This window comes from Mobula birostris, chromosome 8 (genome assembly GCF_030028105.1).
Source record: "Mobula birostris isolate sMobBir1 chromosome 8, sMobBir1.hap1, whole genome shotgun sequence".
Lineage (NCBI taxonomy): Eukaryota > Metazoa > Chordata > Chondrichthyes > Myliobatiformes > Myliobatidae > Mobula > Mobula birostris.
The window spans coordinates 138,031,636-138,056,433 of NC_092377.1; the positions used below are offsets into that span (position 1 = coordinate 138,031,636).

Below are 24,798 nucleotides of genomic sequence, written 5' to 3' on the forward strand. Positions count from 1 at the left end.
ATCGTTGGCCAAACATTGGGTTCTGTTGCTTCAATACCCTCTGGGGCCTGGGCCCCATCATCTCAAATCGTCCTGTACCCAACCTTTCCGATTCAACCTAAATCTTCATCCAGGATTGCACCCATCCCATGCTGAGACATAACTTCATCCGGACTGGACAACTTGCCCCAATGGCTATTCAGTGCGTTTTACCTGGTAAAATGTCTCTCAATTAAAGCAACATCATCGGGGAATTCTACTCCAACCTCTGCTGGCAACTTACAGAGGTTGTGTAATATGGTACATTGTACATTACCAAAGACTCTCACAAATTTTTACAGATGTACCGTGGAGAGCACTCTAAACTGGCTGCATCACCGGAGTGGAGGGGCCACTGCACAAAATCAGAAAAAGTTCAGAAAGTTGTCAACTCAGCCAGCTCCTTCATGAGCACTAACCTCCCCAGCATCCAGGACACCTTCAAAACACAATGCCTCAAAAAGGCAGCATCCACCATTAAGAATGCCCATCACCCAGGACATGTCCTCCTCTCATTGCTGCCATCAAGGAGGAGGCAGAGGGGCCTGAAGACACACACTCAACATTTTAGGAACAGCTTCTTCCCTCCACCATCAGGTTTTGGAATGGGACTATGTACACCAGTGTTGGCGCGTGGCCAAGTGGTTAAGGCATTCGTCTAGTGATCTGAAGGTCGCTAGTTCGAGCCTTGGCTGAGGCAGCATGTTGTGTCCTTGAGCAAGGCACTTAACCACACATTGCTCTGCGACAACACCGGTGCCAAGCTGTATGGGTCCTAATGCCCTTCCCTTGGACAACATCGGTGGCGTGGAGAGGGGAGACTTGCAGCATGGGCAACTGCCGGTCTTCCATACAACCTTGCCCAGGCCTGCGCCCTGGAAACTTTCCAAGGTGCAAATCCATGGTCTCACGAGACTAACGGATGCCTATAACACTACCTCAATATTATGTTTTCCTTTTTTGCTTTCTTTTTGCATTACTTATTCAATTTAATTTATACATTTATTCTTGTAATTTGTATTTTTTTGCTATGTATTGCATAAACAACATATTTGATGACATATGCCAGTGATATTAACCCGATTCTGATCCTGATTGTGTTAATTACTGTCAGTTGTAGTATCAGATAACTTTGCTCTCTTAGGAACATTTGAAAACAATTACAGATACCCAATTGGTGCCTGCACGTCTCTGACTCTGGGTTGGAGTTGCAACATTGAATGGCTGGCTTTTTTTCTCGGTTATTAAATGTAATATATACTTTAGAACTGCAGCAGTGCGTGGCGAGTACTTGCACTCTCTGGCGGTGGAGGGGCTGGAAGGAGAGATGTGTTATTTTATAGAAATACGTAGAAAAGAAAAAAATACTTATTTTTATGTAACACCTTCCACATCTTATGCAGGATGAACCAAAGCACTTTATATAAGTTAATTATTTTCAGTATGTAAGATTGGGGTTTGATTGGCACTGCTGTCTGTGAGGATTTTGTACGGTCTCCCTGTAACTGTGTGGGTTTCTTCCAGGAGCTGTAGTTTTCTCCCACCTTCTAAAGACAAGTGGTTAGGCTTAGTGAGTTATGGGCCCAGACACTTGCCCAGTGTCACTAAGGCTGGCCAGAACAATCCTGGCAAACGATGCATTTCACTGTGTGTGTATCGATGTACATGTAACAAATGAAGCTAATCTTTTTAATCTCACTTTTGTGCTGGAAATAGTGTCTTAATGCACAACAAAGCTTCACCAGCAGCATTGGCATAATGATCATTTTTGTTAGTAATGTTGAGTGTGGGATAAGCATTGACTAGGCACCATCCCACCTGTCTCCTGAGTCATTCCTCCTCCTTGTAAGGGACCTGCAGTACACCTCCTTAGTGCAGCGGTTTGTCTGGCTCAGATGCCCGAGTTCCAAAGCTTGTCATCCCTGTCGTCACTGGATTGTTCCTCCTGTGGAGTTCTCAGTCCAAAGACCGCCCTTTGAAAGGAGTGAACACCACGCCCACATTCGGCTCCCTGAAGCAATTAGTTGTGATGAGCTGCTTTCGCCCAGAGGGTGCTGAGTACCTGGAAAGAAAGCGGTGGATGCAGAGTCACAGGCCGTGTTTAAGAGGGGCCTGGACATGCTCTTCAATTGACCAATAATGAGCTACAGGCCGAGTGCCGTAAAATGGGATCAGCGCAGAGGGGTCTGGAAGCAGATTTCGCGACTGTCCTGTTGATGGAACAAGGGTGCGATGACACTTCAACTGAAGCAACAAAGTGTTTTAAAAAATGTCTCTATGCACACATGGTGATTGCAGTGCTGAGGAGATAGAACGACTGAAGAATGGCCAGTTAGAGTGCCACCTAGCAAGTTCCGCAGATGAAGGACCTCAAACTGAAATGTCACCTGTCCATTTCTCTCCGTAGATGCTGCCCGACCTGCTGAGTTCCACCAGCTGTTTGTGTGTTGCTCCGGATTCCATCACCTACAGTCTCTTGTGTCTTCAGGCTTCTCTGTACAGTTTTAGAAGTAGATCTGTGATGTCAGCCACTCACTGGCGTAATTTGATGACTCAGTACTGATGTTTCATTCTCCTCATTTGCAAATGTGTTTCTCAAAGTTCAAGGTAAATTTATTGTCAAAGCACATACAATATATGTCACCATATAATACCCTGAGATTTATTTTCTTGCCAGCATTTGCAATAGAACGGGGAAATAGAATATAATCAATTGTATTCTAATGTAGAGTCAGTTCTACACACAAAGGCTGACAAACAACAAATGTGTAAAGGAGGACGAGTCATGCAAATACAAATAAAAATCAAGGAATAAATAAATAAACCTGAGGACTCAAGTTGTAGAGTCCTTGGAAGTGAGCCTATACAAACAAGAGAAAATTTGCAGATGCTGGAAATCTATAGGGAGTCTATAGGTTGTTTTTATCTGTTTATGCAGTGTTGTATCCCAGCGCTGGTCCTGGACTGAGCGGTGACTTTGACCCAAACAACAGGAATTCTGCAGATGCTGGAAATTCAAGCAACACACATCAAAGTTGCTGGTGAACGCAGCAGGCCAAGCAGCATCTGTAGGAAGAGGTGCACTCGACGTTTCAGGCCGAGACCCTTCGTCAGGACTAACTGAAGGAAGAGTGAGTAAGGGATTTGAAAGTTGGAGGGGGAGGGGGAGATCCAAAATGATAGGAGAAGACAGGAGGCGGAGGGATGGAGCCAAGAGGTGGACAGGTGATTGGTAAAAGGGGATACGAGAGGATCATGGGACAGGAGGTCCGGGAAGAAAGACAAGGTGGGGGGGACCCAGAGGATGGGCAAGAGGTATATTCAGAGGGACAGAGGGAGAAAAAGGAGAGTGAGAGAAAGAAAGTGTGCATAAAAATAAGTAACAGATGGGGTACGAGGGGGAGGTGGGACCTTAGCGGAAGTTAGAGAAGTCGATGTTCATGCCATCGGGTTGGAGGCTACCCAGACGGAATATAAGGTGTTGTTCCTCCATCCTGAGTGTGGCTTCATCTTTACAGTAGAGGAGGCCGTGGATAGACATGTCAGAATGGGAATGGGATGTGGAATTAAAATGTGTGGCCACTGGGAGATCCTGCTTTCTTTGACCCAACCATTTGTGACGCTGAGTCTGCAAGTTCGGAGACTGACCTCTGCTCTGGCCAGTTTCAGTGAGGGGGGGACCAGACCATTGACTCTGAGCTTCGTTTGGTCTCCCAGTGTGGTTGAGCTATCCACTGTCTCGTCGCTGTCATTGTGAGAGCCCGCGTACAGGGTGAGCCGCTCTATCCGTGGGTTACAAAGATGGACTTAACTGGATTGAACAAATAATGGAGGGTCTCGAACTGAAATGTTGGCCCACAGATGCTGCCCAACCCGCTGAGATCCTCCAGCGGTTAGTCTTTGCTCCAGGTCCCAGCAACTGCAGTTTCTTGTGTTCCTAAACAAGTAATAAACTTCTCACTTCCGGAAGGAGGGTATGAAGGCACGTAAACATTAACTGAAAAGTGCTCCAGAGCAGTCCAGTGATGACCTCTGGAGATCTACCTGCTGCTCCAGAGGGAACTGGTTAGATACCCTCACCAATCTCCTACATCGAAGTAAAACACAAAACAAAAATAGACATGAATAATACTGTGTTTTTTTTTGTCAAGGCTCACTGAGGGTAAGACTCGGTAATGGCACGGGGGAAATTTGAGTTTCTGTAACAACCTAACAAACTGAAAAGCTCCGTGTGATTGGGACTTTGCTGCAAAATGTTCGTAGGAACCTCAGCTGCCCTGGAGACTGATGTGGAGAAATGGGACCATAAATATAGGAGCACAATCGATCCATCGAGTCTGCTGATCATGGCCGATCCGTTTTCCTTCTCAGCCCCGGTCTCCTGCCTTCTCCCCGTAACTCTTCATGCTCTGACTAATCAAGAATCTATCAAACTTTGCTTTAAATATACCCAGTGAATTCCACAGATTCACCACCCTCTGGCCGAAGAAATTTCTCCTTATCTCCATTCTGAATGCACATCCCTCTCTTCTGAGGCTGTGTCCTCTGGTCGTAGACTCCCCCACTATAGAAAACATCCTCTCCACATATACTCTTTTGAGGTCTTTCAACCTTCAATAGGTTTCAATGAAATCTCCCCCACCACACATTCAACCGAAACCCTGTGTGTGTAGGCCTAGAACCATCAATAAGTCCTCATATGGTAACCCTTTCATTCCCAGAATCATTCTCGTGAACCTCCTCTGAACCCTCTGCAAAGTCAGCACATCCTTTCTTAGAAAAGGAGCCCAAAGCTACTCGCAAAACTCAAAAGTAAGGCATCACCAGTGCTTTATAAAGCCTCAATATTACATCCTTGCTTTTATATTCTAGTCCTCTTGAAATTAATGCTAACATTGCACTTGCATATGACACACCAGTTCTGTGGTTATGTCTCCGGGAGCAGTCAAATACAGGGTGGCCACTTGCCCAGAGAGCGGGATGAAAGTGTAAACTATTGAGTGGTTGATGGCTCTGGACCTGGCCTGTACTCTCTGGAGTTTAGGAGAGGGAGGGAGGATCTCATTGAAACCTATTGAATGCTGAAAGGCCTAGATAGAGCAGATGTGGAGAGTATGTTTCCTATAGTGGGGAAGTCTTGGATCAGAGGGCACAGCCTCAGAATGCAAGGACACCCCTTTGGAACAGACATAAGCACGAATTTCTTTAGCCAGAGGGTGATGTAAGGGTGTCAGGGGTTACAGGGAGAAAGCGGGAGAATGGGGTTGATGGCGATAATAAATCAGCCATGAAGGAATTGTGGATCAGTCTCGATGGGCTGAATGGCTGAATTTTGCTCCTACGTCTTTTGGTCGCATTCAGCATTTGTAGGGACCAGGACCCTGCCTCAGGATCCCAGGTGCCAGGGTCCAGGTACACTTGCGCTGCTCCTAAAGGTCAGTGCAGGCCAGCCAATGGAATGTTGCTGTCCTATGAGAGAAATATCCTCAAAAGTGCATTCCCACTAAAATAAAAGAAAGATAAAGGGCAGTAAAGAGAAAACCAAACCTGAACCTCGATGCACGTAAACAAGAAGTTTGAAATAATTCAGTTGAGAGTCAAAGGAAAAGAAAGGTACGTCACTTCCGGACATTTTCCTTCCACACCTCTCTGACGTAGTGGGGAAGCGCGTACGAGACAAGTTATAGCAGTAGTTTTGCCATTGCCTTCCGCCGGGTGAATTTCCAAAGAGCTCACCAGCTTGTAACCCAGCACGGATGGAAAGTGTGCCGGCTGGATTCGAACTCGGGACCTTTTGTCCCGAAGTCCGACGCTGATGCCGCTACACCAACAGCCGGGTCATGAGAGGCAAAAGGACGCTGTTTTGATAGCAGATCTATAATGTGGCATGCCAAGTCAGCGTTGTCAGTTCAGTTGAAGTGCATACCTGTTCCTGTAATAGTTTAGGGACTTTTGACTGACTGGTTTAGTCAGTCCCAGCTAGATATCCTCTGACCTACAGACCACACGAGAAGGGTTTCAACCCAAAACGTCCCCAGATCTGCCTGACCCGCTGAGTTCCACCAGCAGATCATTTTAAAAAAAATTTGTCCTGTTTGTCTGATTTAGAAAGTTTGTGCATGTGATTGAATCAGCTGTAATAACACTGGGGCTGAATAACAGTCGGGGTGACCGCGTGGCCAGTGCTTGTGGCTCTGCCTCTGTGTAGGTATAAGTTATCATTGTACAAATGGGGAGAGGAAGAATGTTGGTAACAAACAAGAGGAAACCTACAGATGCCGGAAATCCAAGCCACACACACAAAATGCTGGAGGATCTCCACAGGCCAGGCAGCATCTAGGAAAAGAGTACAGTCGATGTTTTGGCCCGAAACGTCGACTGCACTCTTTTCCTAGATGCTGCCTGGCCTGCTGAGTTCCTCCAGCATTTTGTGAAAGTTGGTAACAAGCTAATACTCTAAACAAGATTTATTCTGTCTGTCATGCCTTTAGTGAAAGTTTGCTGATTATCTTCTTAGTAGATAATCACCTTTCGTTCCTCACAAGATTACCTGCCTGCATTTCCTCCTCCTCAGTTGGTTAGTAACCAATGTTCACAATCTGTGCAACTGCTCTCTCCATTTCAATTTCAGTCCATTGCACTTTTCTAAAAGAAAATGTCTACGTGAACTCTCCCTCAGAGCAATCTTCTCTCAAGCACATTCCACTAAGAGCATGGGGATCCATCATTACAGACGCCCATCACCCTCTTCTCATTACTACCATCATGGAGGAGGTACAGGAGCCTGAAGGCACACACTCAGTGTTTTAGGAACAGCTTCTTCCCCTCATTGTTCTGAATGGACAATGAATTCTTGGACACTATCTCAATATTTTTTTCTTTTTCTTTTGCTTTCTTTTTGCACTAATTTAATTTAATTTTTAAAAATATACTTCTGTTGCAATTTATAGTTTTTAAAAAAAATTATTATGTATTACAGTGTACTGCTGCCACAAAACAACAAATTTCACGACATGTGCCAGCGATCTTAAATCTGATTCTGATCTCGGAGAGTGAGACAATTCCTCACGACAGGGAACAGAATTTCTCTGTGAGCCAATACAGGCTTGATGGGCCAAATGGCCTCCTTCTGGGTAACGCAGAGAAGCCCAGCTGAAGCGGTGAAAGGAAAGCAGCATTCCACAAATTGCCCACATCCATGCCCCATCAGGTATAATGCCCCAACTGCGGGCAAATCTGCAGCTCCCACATTGGCCCCAGGCACCTCAGAATCTACAGAACCAAGGCAGGTGCTCCTTTTCATTGACGACAGCTCTGCCTTTAATACTATCATTCCAAATAAACTGACTCCCAAGCTCCGGAACCTGGGCCTTAGCACTCAGATCTGCAGCTGGATCTTCAACTTCCTCACAGGCAGGATCCAGGCTGTAAAAATAGGGGACAAGCTCTCCTCTACAATCACTCTGAGCACCGGTGCCCCACAAGGCTGTGTACTCAGCCCCCTGCTGTACTCACTGTACACCCATGATTGTGTAGCCAAGTTTCCATCAAACTCAATAAATAAGTTTGCTGATGACACCACAATTGTAGGCCGTATCTCGGGTAATGATGAGTTGAGTACAGAGAGGAAATTAAGAACCTGGTGGCATGGTGCGAAGACAATAACCTATCCCTCAACGTCAGCAAGATGAAGGAATTGGTTGTTGACTTCAGAAGGAGCAGCGGACCGCACGACCCCATTTACATCAGTGGTGTGCAAGTGGAACAGGTCAAAAGCTTTCAGTTCCTCGGGGTCAATATTACAAATGACCTGACTTGGTCCAACCAAGCATAGTCCACTGCCAAGAAGGCCCACCAGCGCCTTTACTTCCCGAGAAAGCTAAAGAAATTTGGCCTGTCCTCTAAAACCCTCACTGATTTTTATAGATGCACCGTAGAAAGCATTCTTCTAGGGTGCATCACAACCTGGTATGGAAGTTGTCCTGTCCAAGACCGGAAGAAGCTGCAGAAGATCGTGAACACAGCCCAGCACATCACACAAACTAATCTTCCGTCCTTGGACTCACTTTACACCGCACGCTGTCAGAGCAGTGCTGCCAGGGTAATCAAGGACACGACCCACCCAGCCAACACACTTTTCGTCCCTCTTCCCTCCGGGAGAAGGATCAGGAGCTTGAAGACTCGTACAGCCAGATTTTGGGAACAACTTCTTTCCAACTGTGATAAGACTGCTGAACGGATCCTGACCCGGATCTGGGCCGTACCCTCCAAATATCCGGACCTGCCTCTCGGTTTTTTTTGCACTACCTTACTTTCCCTTTTCTAAAACTATTTATGATTTATAAATTTTTAATATTTACTATGGATTTGTACTCCAGGGAGCGTGAAGCGCAGAATCAAATATTGCTGTGATGATCGTACGTTCTAGTATCAATTATTTGGCGACAATAAAGTAAAGATGCAGGTCATCCCTTATCACATATGACATAGAACCAGAATTAGGCCATTTGAGTCTACTTTGCCATTTAATTATGGATTATGAGAGGAATTGATTACGGCGTGCCTTATGAGAATAGGTTGAGTGAACTTGGCCTTTTCTCCTTGGAGTGACGGAGGATGAGAGGTGATCTGATAGAGGTGTATAAGATGATGAGAGGCATTGATTGCGTGGATAGTCAGAGGCTTTTCCCCGGGGCTGAAATGGCTAACACGAGGGGGCACAGTTTTAAGGTGCTTGGAAGTAGGTACAGAGGGGTGTCAGGGGTAAGATTTTCACACAGAGAGTGGTGGGTGCGTGGAATGCTCTGCCAGTGACGGTCGTAGAGTCAGATACAATAGGGTCTTTTAAGAGACTCTTAGATGTGTACATGAAGCTTAGTAAAATAGAGGGCTGTACAGTAGGGTAATTCTAGACAGTTTCTAGAGTAGGTTACATGGTCGGGACAACATTGTGGGCCTAAGGGCCTGTAATGTGCTGTAGATTTCTATGTTCTATGATGCATTATCCCTCTCAACAAACCACCCTACTGCCTTCTCCTCGTAACCTTTGACACCCTTGATGATGGCTGGTTCTTTGGTTGCAAAGATCATTTTTTCCTGCCTGCACTGCGTAGGTTTGTAGTGAGGATCAGTGTGCATGGACCCCGATTTAGGCCGGGGGGGGGGCATTCCACAATGGCACAGTGAGCTGCACTGACTGCAAGTCTGTAGGTTGAGCGTCGGAGTTTTCCTTCTCTTAGACAGACTGCCTGGCGAGGCTAACGAGACTCATCTACCCGGGTTTGGAATCAGGGTTGTCCTTCTCCAAGGCTGGCCGATGAGCCCAGTCATACCACTGGACACCCAGTCGCACCATGACATATCAAACACAGTAAGAACAGGGATACCATGTGAAGGTGTTGCTATGGACACAGTCGTGTAGGAGAGGCCATGTGCGAGTGACCTCCTGCACGGCAAGCCAAACTGCAGCCATCACAACACCTTCAAAGGAGAGGCTATGGGAGACGCTTCACCTTCCTTAAGTGAGCAGGACGTCCTGTCCAGGACTCACCCGTCCCCTTTGACACCCCTGCTAATTAAGAGTTTATCAGCCTCCCACATTAAAAGTCAACCTACCCAGTGACTTGTCCTCCACAGCTGTCTGTAGCAATGAATTCCACAGTCCCACCACCTTCCTCATCTCTGTTCTGTCTTCTGAGGCTGTGCCCTCTGGTCCTAAATCTTCCCCTATTGGAATCATCCTCATACCCTCTCTATAGGCCTTGCAATATTCTGTAAGGTTCAGTGAGATCTCACCACATGCACCCCCCCCAACCAATCTTCTAAACTCCAGTGAGTACATGCCCAGAGTTATCAAACTCTCCTCAGTTGTTAACACCTTCATTCCTGGGATCATTCTCATGAACGTCCTCTGGATCCTCTCCAACGCCAGCACATCTTTTCTTTGATATGGGGCCCAAAACTGCTCACAATACCCCAAAAGTCTCAGCACTGCACCCCGAAGGACTGCCTCAGATGAGCGGGGTCATTCTGTGCGGTAGTGGGCCGTCTGTCGGATAAGATGTTAACTGGGGCCCTGTATGCTGTTGAAGTGAAGCGGCAAATTCTACGCCATACCTCGATGCAAAGCAAGCGGGATTTGAACTTAGGGTAACAGGCTCTTCTGGAGCAATGAGCCAGTACAGCCCCATTTCACCCACGTGACCATCGGGATTTAGATTATGAGGACACGCAGCCCTCTTTTATTGTCATTTAGTAATGCATGCATTAAGAAATGATACAATACTAAATGACAATAAAAGAGGACTGCGTGTCTTCATAATCTAAATCCTGATGGCCACGTGAATTCCATTATCTGCTGAATCCATGGTGTTCATAACCTACTAACCCGTACGAAACCGGAGCACCTGGAGCAAGCCCATGGGGTCAAGGGGAGAAGTCTTTGCAGACTGTGGCGGGAATTGAACCCCAGATGCCGGCACAGTAAAGCGATGTGTTGACCACTACGCCACCGCGTCGAAACTTATCGAGTTGTTGATCAAGGCCGTGTTGGGCTATTGTTTCTGTGACCTTACCATGTATAAAGTGGCTGCTGTGTTTACAACAGTGACCATATTTTAAAAGTACTTACATTTATAGAGTTATACAGCATAGAAACACAAAGCCCAACTGTGCGTGGCGACAAGTTGCCTAGATGGTAGCGACTGTCTGCGTTTGGCCCAAACCCCCTCGAAACCTTTTCTATCCATGTATGTAAAAGAATGCCTTTCAAACATTGTCATTGTACCTGTTCCATGCGCCCAGCACCCTCTGTGTGAAAACTTACCCCTCACATCCCCCTTCACCACAGCCACCAGCAGCAGCGCTGCACCACAAGGCTGTGTGCTTAGCCCCCTGCTCTGCTTGCTTTACACTTATGACTGTGAGGCTAAGTACAGCTGCACTGCCATTTTCAAGTTTGCAGCTGACACCACTGTTGTTGGTCAAATCAAAGGTGGAGATGAGTTGGCACTTAGCAGGGAGGTTGAAAATGTGGCTGAGCAGCCCCCAGCCAGTAAGGTGTGGTCCCACCACCGCCTCGCAGGCTACGTGGAGCTTAGCGACTGCCTCAACAGGCTGGCTGCAACTCCACGCCAGGCAAACCTAGAGGAACCAAGATGACTCCGGCTCCTCGTGTCGCAAGCTGGAATGTCAGGACCGCGTGTGAATGACGTCCAACAAGTCGATGAAGCATGCGAGCCTGCCGTCACAGACAGAGAACTCTGCAGACCCGAATAATGATATTGCCTGCCTTCAGGCGACTCATCTGGCAGACGAGAGTCAAGCTGCACTTTCCTCTGGCAAGGGAAGCCTCAGCATGAGCCGAGTCCGTCTGGTGTCAGCTTTGTGGTGAAGAATGCACTCGCCACGGCTGCTGAGCCCCCATTAGGGGGAGCAGACAGAATCCTTACTCTCTGCCCGTCAGCACCTCCTGGCCTGGTCAACTTCGTCAGCATCTGTGACCTCACTCTCAGTGCCACCCTGAAGATGAAGATCTTTTCTATGGAGCACCGGGTGAAGATCTCTTCTAAAGAGCACTGGATGAAGCATTGTCCAAGATATCTAGATCTGAAGGGTCGTACCTGTGGGAGACTTCAATGCTGGAGTAGAAACCGAGAGCAAGGCCTGGCCCAGCTGTTTGGGCCCACGTGGAGTGGGAAAGGTGAACAAAAATGGGCAGAGGCTGCTAGGATTAGGCTGCTACCATGGGCTGCACGTGACCAGCGCATACTTCCAGTGCAAGGAGCTTCACAAGGTCTTGTGGAGACATCACAATCCTGCCACCTGGACCAGCTAGACCTTGTCATCAGCAGTGTGTGGATCTCAGAAGCATCCTTTTCACCCCTATCTGCCACACTACAGGCTGTGGCACTGACCACTCCCTGGTAGCCTGCAAAGTGAAGATGACGCCAAAGAAGCTGCATCACTCTAAGAGGAAGGGGCGACCGCGCGTCAACACTTGCTGTGCATTCGATGCCGAGCAAATCCAGAGGTTCACTGGCCGCTTTGACAATGCTGTGGCGGGCTCCACCCACGACAGTCGAGAGCAAGTGGTTCTGTCTCCCTGATGCCATCTACAACTCAGCCGTCACTGCCTTCGGTAAGAGAGAATGTACACTGGCAAACTGGGTACGAGGAAAGCTGGGAGGAAATAGAACCAGTGACTGAAGCCAAAAGGAGAGCACAATCCTTGCCTACAAATATTTTTAAGGCAACAAGGAACAAGACCCAGAAAACTGTTCACCGCTGTGCTAGCAATTGCTGGCTGAACTTGTGCAGTGGTGTCCAGACTGCTGGGGATGAACGAGGCATGTATGAAGGCATCAAGAAGGCCACAGGTCCCTCTGTCACTCAGACTGCCTCTCTGATGTCTAAGACTAGAGAAGCCACATCTGATCAAGGTAAGCAGCATCATCACTAGGTCAAGCACTACGAAGGGTTGTATTCAGCCCAGCACTGCACTCGAGGCTATCCCGGATCTACCAGTCATAAAGGAGCCAGATGCGCTGTCAACACCAGAAGGCTTCCGGTCAATATGGCGCCGGTGTACAATGCTCCCTCAGTTGACATCTTCTGGACAGACCACCAAACTGTTTATTTCACTTCTTTTACGTCTGTTTTCTATCTTAAATGTGTTTCTGGAACTGTTAGAGCCTGCAATTTACACATTGGAGGTAGATTGAGTGATCCATCACTTTGCTGTCTCCGAGGAGATCCCGAGAAGTGAGCACGAGCCTCAAGGCAAAGAAACCGTGAGATGGTTTGACTCCATTTTGCCGATTAAGGTGACGAGGAAGATTGAAACATCGAGGCGATTGCAGAAGGCGAGTGAGGGTCCAGTGCCGACTACCTGCCTTTTGATCTCTGTTGGGATGCCTCTGCTGCTGGAGAAGGAGCCGGGGTGGCCTGTTGCTGTGCCCCGGGGGCATATGAGCGGTGTCCCTCTCTTTTGATGATGTCGGAGGATGTTACCAAGGTTCTGTGTTTATGGACTTGGACTATGGACTAGGGACCGTAGACTTTTTCAGTCTTGCGGTTTTTATATTCCGTTTTCTTCTTGATATCACTTTCCTGCTTGTTGTTTTTGTGGAGGAGGAGGGTTTTGGAGGTCAATGTTCTTGTTATGTTTTGTATGGGGAGGGAGACTTGGGAGTCAATGTTCTCATTGCGATTTGTATGGGGGAGGGGGTTTTGGGGGGGTACTGATGTTCGTGTTACCGTTTTTTTTTGTATGTGGGGGGTGTTTCTCTTTGAACTGACTTCCATGGTTTTCTTTGTTTTTTGGCTATCTGGAGAAGACAAATCTCAGAGTTGAAATACTGCATAAATAATTTGATAATAAATGAACCTTTGAAGCCTTTTGAATCTTTGACTGTCTCACTTGCGGGAAGACCCTGGAAACGATAGTGTCTCTCCAGAAGTTTTGAAGAGCATTCCCGTACACCTGCACGAGCTCCTCTCCTTCTGCTGGGACAAAGGCTACGTACCAATGTGGGAGGCCAACCTTGTCACCTCGTACAAGAACAAGGGCGATCGCAGTGACTGTAACAACTACTGCGGCATCTCCCTCCTCAGCGTCGTGGGAAAGGCGTTTGCCCAAGTCGTTCTGGCTGCAGCACCTTGCTCAACGTGTCTACCCAGAGTCATGGTACGGTTTTAGAGCAGGCAGATCCACCATGGATGTGACCTTCTCACTACGCCAGCTGCAGGAGAAATGTCGAGAGCAGCAATGACCATTCTTCACTGACTTGACAAAGGTGTTTGGTCTGGTTGGCAGAAGTGAGCTCTTCAGGTTGCTGCAGAAGATAGGCCGCTCTCCAAAACTGCTGGGTGTGATCACTTCCTCCAATGAAGACATGCACAGTATTGTCTGCTTTAACAGCCCAACCGGCAGCCTTCCTAGTGAGAAGCAGAGTAAAGCAAGGCATTCCGGCACTGACACCCTTCAGCTACTTCAGTATCCTTTTGGAGAACACGCTGAGGGTTGTCTACCTACATACCAGAGTTGACGGCAAACTCTTCAACATTGCTTGCTCACCTTTGTTCCAAAACCAAGATGTGTGAGATCCTCATTCGTGAGCTGTCGATGCAGAACTGACTTCCCACACTGAAGCCCAATGCAGCATCTCATCGACCACCTGTCCCATGCCTGCAAGGAGTTTGGGCTGATCATCAGCTTGAAGAAGACAAATATGATGGGCCAGGACACTGACTCCCTCCCATCCATCACCATCGATGGTCACACTGTAGAGGTGGCTGACTCCTTGGGTCAACCATCACAAACACTCTGCTCCTTGATGCTGAGCTGAGCAACAGACAGCAGCTGTCATGACTAGGCTGAGCAAGGGAGTGTGGAGCAACAGCCTTCTGACTGTGAATACCACGCTGTGTGTGTACCAGACTTGTGATCTTGGCACTCTGCTGTACAGCTGCGAAGCCTGGACAATCTATGCTAGCCATGAGAAAAAACTGAATCGCTTTCACCTGCGCCGCCTTGCACGGATCCCGCACGTACCTTGGGCAGGACAGAGCCACTAATACAATGTGCAGGCACCCCCTGCATGTTTGCCCTCCTCAGCCAGAGGCGGCCCAGATGGTTAGGACATGGCAGGAGAATGGCCTCTGGTCAAATCCCGAAAGACCTGCTATCTGGGCAGCTAGCAGAGAGTGCAAGCAAAATTGGTGACCCACAGCTTCAATTCAAGGACATCTGCCAAAAAGATCTGAAGCTGGCCCAGCACTGATGTGAAATACTGGGAAGACATAGCAGATGACCAGGCCGTTTGGATTCCAGCAGTTCGAAAAGGCATGCAAAGAGCAGGAAGTACCCATGTCAACAAGCTGGCTGTCAAGAAAGCTGGACAGACGGAGAGGGCCAGTCCAACCAGATGCCCACCTTCCTTCGCCTGCAGCCAGAGCAGAAGAGACTGTCACTCCAGAGTGGGTCTCCTCAGCCACTCTCAGAAGTGCATCACCACAAGCTGTCTTTTCCTGTGTGCTACCCATCACCTTTTGAGACAGAAGGATGCCAAATGAATTTGCACTGGTTGTTTTCTATTGCACATAGGTTGTTTGTCAAGCTCTGGAACCTGGGCCTTAGCACTCAGATCCGCAGCTGGATCTTCATAGAAACATAGAAACATAGAAAATAGGTGCAGGAGTAGGCCATTCGGCCCTTCGAGCCTGCACCGTCATTTATTATGATCATGGCTGATCATCCAACTCAGAACCCTGCACCAGCCTTCCCTCCATACCCCCTGATCCCTGTAGCCACAAGGGCCATATCTAACTCCCTCTTAAATATAGCCAGTGAACTGGCCTCAACTGTTTCCTGTGGCAGAGAATTCCACAGATTCACCACTCTCTGTGTGAAGAAGTTTTTCCTAATCTCGGTCCTAAAAGGCTTCCCCTTTATCCTCAAACTGTGACCCCTCGTTCTGGACTTCCCCAACATCGGGAACAATCTTCCTGCATCTAGCCTGTCCAATCCCTCTAGGATTTTATACGTTTCAATCAGATCCCCCCTCAATCTTCTAAATTCCAATGAGTACAAGCCCAGTTCATCCAGTCTTTCTTCATATGAAAGTCCTGCCATCCCAGGAATCAATCTGGTGAACCTTCTTTGTACTCCCTCTATGTCATCTTACTCACAGACAGGACCCAGGCTGTAAAAATACAGGACAAGCTCTCCTCTACAATCACTCTGAGCACCGGTGCCCCACAAGGCTGTGTACTCAGCCCCCTGCTGTGCTCACTGTACACCCATGATTGTGTAGCCAAGTTTCCATCAAACTCAATATACAAGTTTTCTGATGACACAACAATTGTAGGCAGTCTCTCGGGTAATGTTGAGTTTGAGTACAGAGAGGAAATTAAGAACCTGGTGGCATGGTGCAAAGACAATAATCTATCTCTTATCGTCAGCAAGACGAAGGAATTGGTTGTTGACTTCAGAAGGAATAGCGGACCGCACGACCCCATTTACTTCGGTGGTGCGCAAGTGGAACAGGTCAAAAGCTTTAAGTTCCTCGGAGTCAATATCACAAATGACCTGACTTGGTTCAACCAAGTAGAGTCCACTGCCAAGAAGGCCCACCAGCGCCTTTACTTCCTGAGAAAACTAAAGAAATTTTGCCTGTCCCCTAAAACCCTCACTAATTTTTATAGATGCACCGTAGAAAGCATTCTTCTAGGGCGCATAACAACCTGGTATGGAAGTTGTCCTGTCCAAGACCGGAAGAAGCTGCAGAAGATCGTGAACACAGCCCAGCACATCACACAAGCCAATCTTCCATCCTTGGACTCACTTTACACCACATGCTGTCGGAGCAGTGCTGCCAGGATAATCAAGGACACGACCCACCCAGCCAACACACTCTTCGTCCCTCTTCCCTCCGGGAAAAGGCTCAGGAGCTTGTGGACTCGTGCAGCCGGATTTGGGAACAGCTTCTTTCCAACTGTGATAAGACTGCTGAAAGGATCCTGACCCGGATCTGGGCCGTACCCTCCAAATATCCAGACCTGCCTCTCAATTTTATTTTTGCACTACCTTACTTCCCCTTTTCTATTTATGATTTATAATTTAATTTTTAATATTTACTATCGATTTGTAATCCTGGGAGCACAAAACGCAGAATCAATTATCGTTGTGATGATTGTATGCTCTAGTATCAATTGTTTGGCGACAATAAAGTAAAGTTGTGTGTAGCTTTTCATTGATCCTATTGTATCTCTTTGTAAATACCGCAAGAAAATGAATCTCAAGGTAGCATATGGTGACATTTGATAATATTTTTACTTTGAATATTAAACCTTTCCCCTACTTACCTTCAACTTGTGGCTTCTACCTTTAGGCACTCCTTCCCTGGGAAAAAGACCACGACCATGATTTTATAAACTTCTGTAAGGTCTCCCTTCAGTCTTGCTGTGTCTCTAGATTCTTGATTGGTCAGGGCATTAAGGGATAAGAGGGGAAGGCAGGAGATTGGGGCTGAGAAGAAAATTGGATCAATGGCAGGGCAGACTCGATGGATCAAATAGCCTACCTCTACTCCTATATCTAAACCAGAGGAGTCTGAAAGATAAATGTATTTTTTTTACTAACTTGTCTTTTAATGCTTAATTAAGAATGTTGTTGTGAAAGCCTGGGATTTATTGCTAGCCTGGAGCTGAGATGTTTGTCAAGTTTGTAGACTATCTCCTAACTCCTAAAGACGTCTATTCCAAGATAGAACAGAAATGGATGGATGCTTTCTTAAACCTCCCCCAGGTATTTTCTTGAACTTCTTATTCCCCCCCCCCCCCAGAGCAAGATGGGGAAATAAATGGCAGAAGCTTAATTCAGTTCAAGTTGATTTTGTGTTTTTTTTCTGTGCACCCAATTAGTGTAATGGTTAGCGTGGTGCTATTATAGCTTGGGGCACTGAGGTCTGGACTTCAAGTGTGGTGCTGTCTGTCAGGAGTCTGTACATTCTCTTCGTTACCGCGTAGGTTTCCTCCGGGTGCTCCGGTTTCCTCCCACAGTCCAAGGAAATACCAGTTAATTGGTCATTGTCAATTGTCCTGTGATTAGGCTAGGGTTCAATAGGTGGGTTGCCCGTTTGGCAGCAAGGGCCTGAATCTCTAAATAGAATAAAATTGCGGAGATAGAAACATTGTCACTTTTATCGAGTGCCTCTCCTGCATTTTTTCTTCCCAAGGAATGGTTGAATTATCGGAGCCAATTGCTTCAAATGATCACTTTGGGATGGGAGCCAACCCATCTGTAAAATGACCTGCTGCCGTTGCAGGGATCTTTATCACTTGCCCCAGCTCCCCACTGCAACCTTCCCGGTTACTGACAACAGAAACAAGATTAAGGAGAGAATTTTTTTAAAAAATCAAACGCGAAGAACCGAACTCCCGCGTCACCCGCCCGCTTCGGGCGAGCTGTCAATCACGGGTCCGGCCCGCCCAGATTGTCCTCTCGCGAGAGGAGAGGAGGGGCGGGACGGGGCAGAGCTGTCAATCACCCGGGCCCCGGCAGCTCGCGCTCTCAATCTCCAGTTGCAATTTTCCAACATGGCTTCGACTGGAAAGTGTACCCGGTTCACTGATGAATACCAGATCCACGAGGAGCTCGGCAAGTAAGTGAGCCCCCAGCCTCCTTCCCTCTCCCTGCTGCAGACCTCCGATTGCGCGGGGCTGAGGCAGACCTCCACACCCCCCCTCCACCGTCAACTCCCCTGTTGCGGAGACGAGACTGCAACCCATAGAACCCCTTTAATGTGTGTTTAAAAAATTTAAAAAATCCATTTTCTTGCGCGAGATTGTGTCTAATTTTTGTGCTGTGTGCCTATTCTCTCTATCCAGAGGCGCTTTCTCCACCGTCCGCAGATGTATCAAACTGTCGACAGGGCAGGAATATGCCGCGAAAATGATTAACACGAAAAAACTCCCTGCCAGAGGTTGGTGGCTGAATGTTTTATTGGAGTAAATGATTTCTCCCCCACCCACCTACCCACCCACCCCGGCCCTGCCAACCCCTGAGCCACACATTGCGGGCACACAGTTTTGTTTTGGGGGAGTCAGTCTGTAGGTACGTGTTGCTGTCAGTCTGCACCCACCCACCGAGTAAGGTGACAGCGACGCTGAAATGTAGCCGTATTTTAACCTGTTAAATTTGGTGATGTTTATAAAATGTGCCCCCCTCCCAGCCCCGCTTGTCATTTTCCTCGCCTGACATGTGCGGGGCTGAGATATGATAACGGTTTATATTATTCCGTGCTTTGCAAAAAGCAGGTGGTGGCAGGGAGGGTGTTGGAAAACGTGAGGGACAAGTCGATGTCAATTCCTTGTATGCAACTTGTTACTGTATCAATTGGGCACTCGGGGCTGTAGCTGTTTTGACTGCGGACTTTGCAGCGTGTTTATTTTCCTTTTCCTTTTCTCCTTATATGGCGATTATGATTTCGATATTAGCTTGCTTTTCGTTAGAATTGCATACACCAGAGGGCCGTAACATCGTAGGAGCGGGGCGAGCGGGAAAATAGAAAGATTTTGTTTTTGCACGGGCGTGTTTTTTTTCGCTTGTTGTGTAATTTGACGGAAAGTAGAGTGGTTCTGACTGCAGGAAGAAGCGTTGCGCTGCGGCGGTGTGTGGAAGGCAAGGCACCCCTCGGTAGATGACGGGCACCACTTCTTGTGAATTGCGCGGAGAAGCCCTTTTTAAACCGAGCATGACCCAGCTCATTTCAGCCACCCCCCCTCCCTCCTGTCGCTCCCCACCCACTAAATATAATTGTGCAGCTAATTTCAGTGAGCGTTGGATTTCTTGTGCTAACCACGTCTGCGTGACAGTGCAGTCTGCTGTGTGGGGTGACTCCTGAGATTCTCACCGATAAAGAAGCTGGGGAGGGGGGGATGAGTGCACTCTGATTAGTTCTAAGCGGGGGGGGGGTCCTTGAAGAAGACTTGCTTGTAAATTGAATTGGGGGGGACGTTCCTATTCTTGTCTGGTTTGTAAAATAAATAGTTTTTTTTTCCCTTGGTTTGCTTGGCTCCAATTCTTTTTGCAATTTCATCCCATATGGAGTGGACACAGGACAGGTGAAGCGGAGTGTTACAGAAGCCTGTAGCGTTTCTGTGGCTGCAGATGCCAGGTGTGTGGGGTGGGGGGGTGGTTGGCACCACGCAGCCTGCCCATGTTGGAACGTACTGGCAGCTCCTGATCGAGCCTGGCCCTTCGTGAACCGCGGCCTGCGGCGGAGTGTGCGCAGGCGGGTGGGATCCCGGGCTGGGACTCTTTGAGTCCCCTTTACCTGTTGCTTGTTGTTTTCACCGACGCGGATTGACCCGCTTCCTCCCCGACCCACCCGTGCTAACTGTTGCTTGCCTTTAATTTCTGGGGAACGGGGGTGGGGGGAGGAGGCGTTTTATTGTCGGGGGGGAGCGAAGGAACGCTGGTGTTTGGAGGAGCTTCTCGGAGGTAAGGAGGAGGGGTTTTTAGAGAGGGGTAGTGAAGGGGGTGGGTTTCATGTGGTGGAGAGGTCTGCAGGTGGGTGAGACTGATGAGAGGCGGGTTGCAGGCCTGATATCAAAGTCACTTTATTACCAAGTATATGTTACCAGTTACAACCTTGAGATTAGTTACCTTGCGGGCATTCACAGTATATGCACAGAATTAATCAATTAACAAGCAAGCAGTAGACATCGAGAACATTGAGATGGAGAGCCCTTGGAAGTGAGTCCATTGGTTGTGGGAACAGTTCAGTGATGTGGCTTTAGATGTACCAGGTCCCAGTGTGGACGCGTGGGGAGGGGCAGGGTCTTTCCCTTTGGGTTCATTGGGGGTGGGGACCCTTGTGTGTGGGTTTTTGAAGAGTGGGAGGACTCTTCGCTCTGGGCACCAGGGCGATGTGTTTGCGTGTGTGTTATCTACAATCTGTGCGCCCTTTCAATGCAGCAGAGCACCAACTGCTTCCCATAGGTGTTTAGGACCATTTTTTAAAAATCAATTGTAAAGAGCAAGGAAGCGAAGTGCTACATATTTATTTAGAGATATAGCGTTCTTGTAGACAACTTTATCCCCATGGGTGCATGGATCAACTGTTGCTCTGAGCAGGAGTTGTTTATAGGGCCTGAAAACTGCACGGCACTTTAAACGTTTAACAGTTAAGAAAATTTTAGCTGCATGGCAACAAAGGCTATGTGAGCAGGAGCATTTCAGTTACTGTGCGGCCATGTGTCCGAGCAGCTTGTGGGAATGGGCCCTGTCGGTTCAACCAGCCTCTGTCACCTGGTTGCAACATATGACCAATTAGCCTACAGACCCGGATGTCTTTGGAATGTGGGAGGAAACCCGCGCACTCGCAGGGCGAACGTGCAAACTCCTCATAGGCAGTGGCGGGAATTGAACGCGGATCGCTGGCACTGTAAGGTGATGTGCTAGCTCCTATACTATCGTGCTGTCCCTTCGTGGTCTCCCGTAGCTGTGTGTTAGAGACCGGAAACTGTGCCCGACGTGTGCTCGGTGCATCGGCAGAGACGTTTGGTCTCGTGCCCCCTCCCCCCCCTGCCCCAAGGGTTTTGCAGGTTGGTGATCCTTGCAAGCTCAGCTGCTCCTTCAGGAGTGGCTGGTAATTGGCAGATTTCAGGGCCTGCAGAGAGCTCTCAGTTACTGTCAGTTCTCTGCTCATTAGCACGCGGTAGCCTTACACGCAGCCCCTCCGTCGGCCGGTTGTCATGGTCTGGGCCCAACCAGAGGTGGGGACCCGTGTGAGCCCATCTGTTTGTGTTGGGAGGCGCCGGGCAGAGTACTGTGTGCCAGATCTGCCAGTACCCAGGTGGGCGCGCAAGGCCCAGGGATTGGACGTGCTGCATCAGAACCGAAGCAGGGATGGGGGGACTCCAGCTCTCTCTAAACAGCAAGGATTAAAAGTGTAGCTGTGCTGGAGCAAGGCTGATAACTGGGAGACCAGAAGTTTAGCATTTTGTGCACAGCGTGACTGGTGGTTAGAGAGGCTTTTTCTGGTGTGCTTTCTCTCCTAAGCAATACATGAGTTGGAGGAATCAAAGTCAGATGCAGTTGTTCTCTTGCCCGAGATGTGTATTCTCAGAAAGGAAACATATCTTCAGCACAGTCAGGGACGTCGTTGGGCACAGCAGCCAATTGTATTCTGTTCTGGACTGGAGGCCTGTAGTTACAAGAGGTGGTTGGATAGGTTGGGTCGATTCTGAGTGTATAGTGGTGACCTATAGACTTTGCACAGGGCATAAATAGGTCTTTTTCCCAGGGCAGGGGAGTCTAGAACCAGAGGGCACAGGTTTGAGGAGAGATCTGAGGGTTAGGTTTTTAACATGAGGGTGTGAATACCAGGAATGAGATGCCGGAGGTGAAAGCAGGGTACAATCGCAATGGTTAGCTGACATTTCGACAGGAAGGGTGGAGGGACGCAGGCTTCATGCAGACCAATTCCTGCTGTCGTGTGGACGATGAGCATTGCGGTTCGTGTGGGTGAGGTGGACTGTGAGGGCCCATTTCTGTGCTGTACGTCTCTGTAATTCTGGTCATTACCCTCAAACAGCAGAACTGAACGACCTGGTTTTGTTAATTTTGTTTGAGGGATGGATATCCGCCGGGAGGTCGTGGATCACCCCTGTTGAGAGCAGAGTCGCCGACCGGCCAGCAGTGAGCACAGCCTCAGCGTCTGCTCAGCTCCCAGGCAGAAAGTGCCCCCTCTTCCAGCGCTGACCCGATGGTCAAAGGAGGGGATTGTGCTTGAAAGGGAATTGTACCACTTGAATGGTCAAGTGGGGCAGAGTTCTGTCAGCGAGCCTTCGTGAGCACAGCCTGCTGAAAGGTCCCCTGTGCTACATCATTTGAACTGCCTTCTTGACAGTCAGCTTCCCTCCACGTGCGAGAAGATTGTCTCCACCATCAGTACAGTCCACGCCGAGGCTCAGTGTTTGGCGTTGCTCTGAGAAAGCCGAGGCCTTCTGGGTGAGACGACCCAAGCTGCGTTGATCTGCCAGCAGGTGGTGAAGATTGCCCGGGGTTGTTGTTGGTTTTTTTGGATGGTGCTCAGATGGATTCTCTCTGAGCCAGCACACTCATCCTGCTCGGAGAAATTTTGAGATTATAGGTGAAAGTGGACGCAGGTCTATTTTGGATTTGTTTCTTTGCTGCTTTGTTGAAGGAAGCGGTCTTGCTCATTCGGGTGAGGCTGAAGGCTATCGGCACCCCACCCTGCTTTCCATCTTCTTTTATCCCCTTGTAGAATAGGGATGGGGGGGGGAAATGGGAAAGAATGGGCTGATGCCAACCATCTGACTTCAGTGTCTGCCCAACAGTAGTGGAGCGAGGATGTTATCAGATACGGGGACGAACAGCAAGTAGGTGTAGGCATTTTTTAACAGTAACTATTTTAAGGATAATTTTTTTTTTCTGGAAACTTATTAATTACATTAATTGCACTAATGATTTGAATAAATTGAAGCTTTTGGAAGGTGGCAACACAATTACGGTAACTGTCACTGCTGCTAAAATTATATTTAAAGATCAGTTATCCTACAGGCCCAAGTAATGTGAGAAGGAACAAAGCAGGAGGAATGGAAGTTCGTTTTAAACCATCTCCCCGTTGTCACAAAGATTTAATGTGGTGGCGTAGTTGTCACACGACTTGGAGGCTGCTTCTCCACTGGAGATAGGATAAGTTAGGGGCGACTTGATGGAGTGTTTACAATCGGCAGAGGTGCTTCTGCTGTGGGGGGAGGGGAGATCTGGAATGAATGTTGCCCATTGTAAGATGGAGATGAGGCGCATTTTTCCCCTCAAATTTCGAAGTAAATTTATTATCAGAGTACGTATATGTCACTGTATTCATTTTCTTTCAGGCATTAATGGTAGAACAAAGAAATGTAATAGAATCAATGAAAAACTACACACACAGTCCGTCTAGCAGCCAATGTGCAAAGAAGACAAACTGAGCAAATTTAAAAATATTAAATAAATAATTAGGTGAATAAATAATACTGAGAACATGAGTTGTAGAGTCCTTGAAAATCAGTCCATAGTTGAAGTGAGTGAAATTATCCTCGTTGGTACAGGAGCCTGACTATTCCTGAACTTGGTGATGTAGAACAGAAGGCTTCTGTAGCAGAAGAGAGCATGGCCTGGATGATGGGCTCCTCGACGAATGCACAGCTCCTTTTAGATATGCTCAGTGGTGGAGGAGGGCTTTGCCTGTGATGGACTGGGCTGTGTCCACCACCCACCACTTTCAGTAGACCAGGTGCTCGTGAACTTTTTTCCTCAACAAAGAGTGGAAGCAAAGTCTGTCGGTTTATTTTTCAGGCAGTGGCAGATGGAATGGTGGAGCTGATTTTAGGGACTGAGTGACCTACTCGTGTACCTACAGTAATTTGCAAGTTTGTATATCTTTTGGATGCCGATCTGAGTACCGAGTTCCGGTGGTCCTGAGTCCTATCCCAAAGGGCAGGGGGAAATTCTCCTGCTCTCACTGGGTCATCTGGATTGAGTGGGAATACTGGGTGGAGAAGCTCAAGTTCTGGACTAGAGCTGCCTGTGTATTTATCATAATGGATGGGGAAGTGAGTCAGCTTCCTTCTGGGAATGAACTGTACCTGCCTCGGGGGATACCTGGGATGAGATAAATCAGTCCCGAGCTGCTGCTTATTCCTTGCCGTGATGCCACAGGTTTGGAGATAGCAAATCGTGCAAGGTTTACTTTTAAGATTTGCATGATTTTATTCTGCGGTACAGTGCGGAATGGGCCCTTTCGTCTCTTTGAGCTGCACCGCCCAGCGGACCCGCCCCAATTTAACCCTAGCTGAACCACGGGGCAGTTTACAGTGACTGATGAACCTACTGACTGGTACCTCTCCGGGCTGCGGGAGGAGACCCGAGGACCCGGAAAAGGCCTGCTCGTTCCACGGGGGGGCGGGGGGGATATACAGAAGCACTATAGATGACATCGGAATTGAACACTGGACACCACCGGCCAAGCTGTGACAGGGTCGAGCTAACTGCCATGCTGCCCTGTTGCTGAAGTGTTCCTGGCAGATTTTGTTAAGATATTCCGAGTCCCAAAGCACGCTGTTTTGAACACTTCTGGCAGATCTTGTTGTCCTCCAGATTGGTTGAATTCTGCATCCTGAGTTACATTGCCTACCTACACTGCACTTTCTCTGTAGCTGTTCCATCTCATTCCTCATCAGTTAATGTTTTATCTTGTACTTCCT

The 24,798-nt window shown here is 48.1% G+C and overlaps 1 protein-coding gene across 1 annotated transcript; it reads left to right on the top strand.

Annotated features, from left to right (window-relative positions):
• The first annotated feature begins 12,367 nt into the window (after window positions 1–12,367).
• On the top strand, window positions 12,368–24,511 carry LOC140202068 (uncharacterized). Its single transcript, XM_072266927.1, has 5 exons — window positions 12,368–12,458; window positions 13,633–13,705; window positions 17,847–18,182; window positions 18,409–18,503; window positions 22,122–24,511. Exons 1-5 carry the CDS (start codon window positions 12,368–12,370, stop codon window positions 22,286–22,288), a joined length of 762 nt encoding a protein of 253 aa, XP_072123028.1. The 3' UTR covers window positions 22,289–24,511.
• Window positions 24,512–24,798: the final 287 nt, after the last annotated feature.

Coding starts and splice junctions, on each gene's coding strand:
- LOC140202068 (XM_072266927.1), top strand. CDS start 12,368: ATGTATGAAGGCATCAAGAAGGCCACAGGTCCCTCTGTCACTCAGACT. Junction 13,706..17,846: donor CGTGTCTACCCAGAGTCATG/GTACGGTTTTAG, acceptor CTGCCGTTGCAG/GGATCTTTATCACTTGCCCC. Junction 18,504..22,121: donor GAAAAAACTCCCTGCCAGAG/GTTGGTGGCTGA, acceptor ACCCTCAAACAG/CAGAACTGAACGACCTGGTT.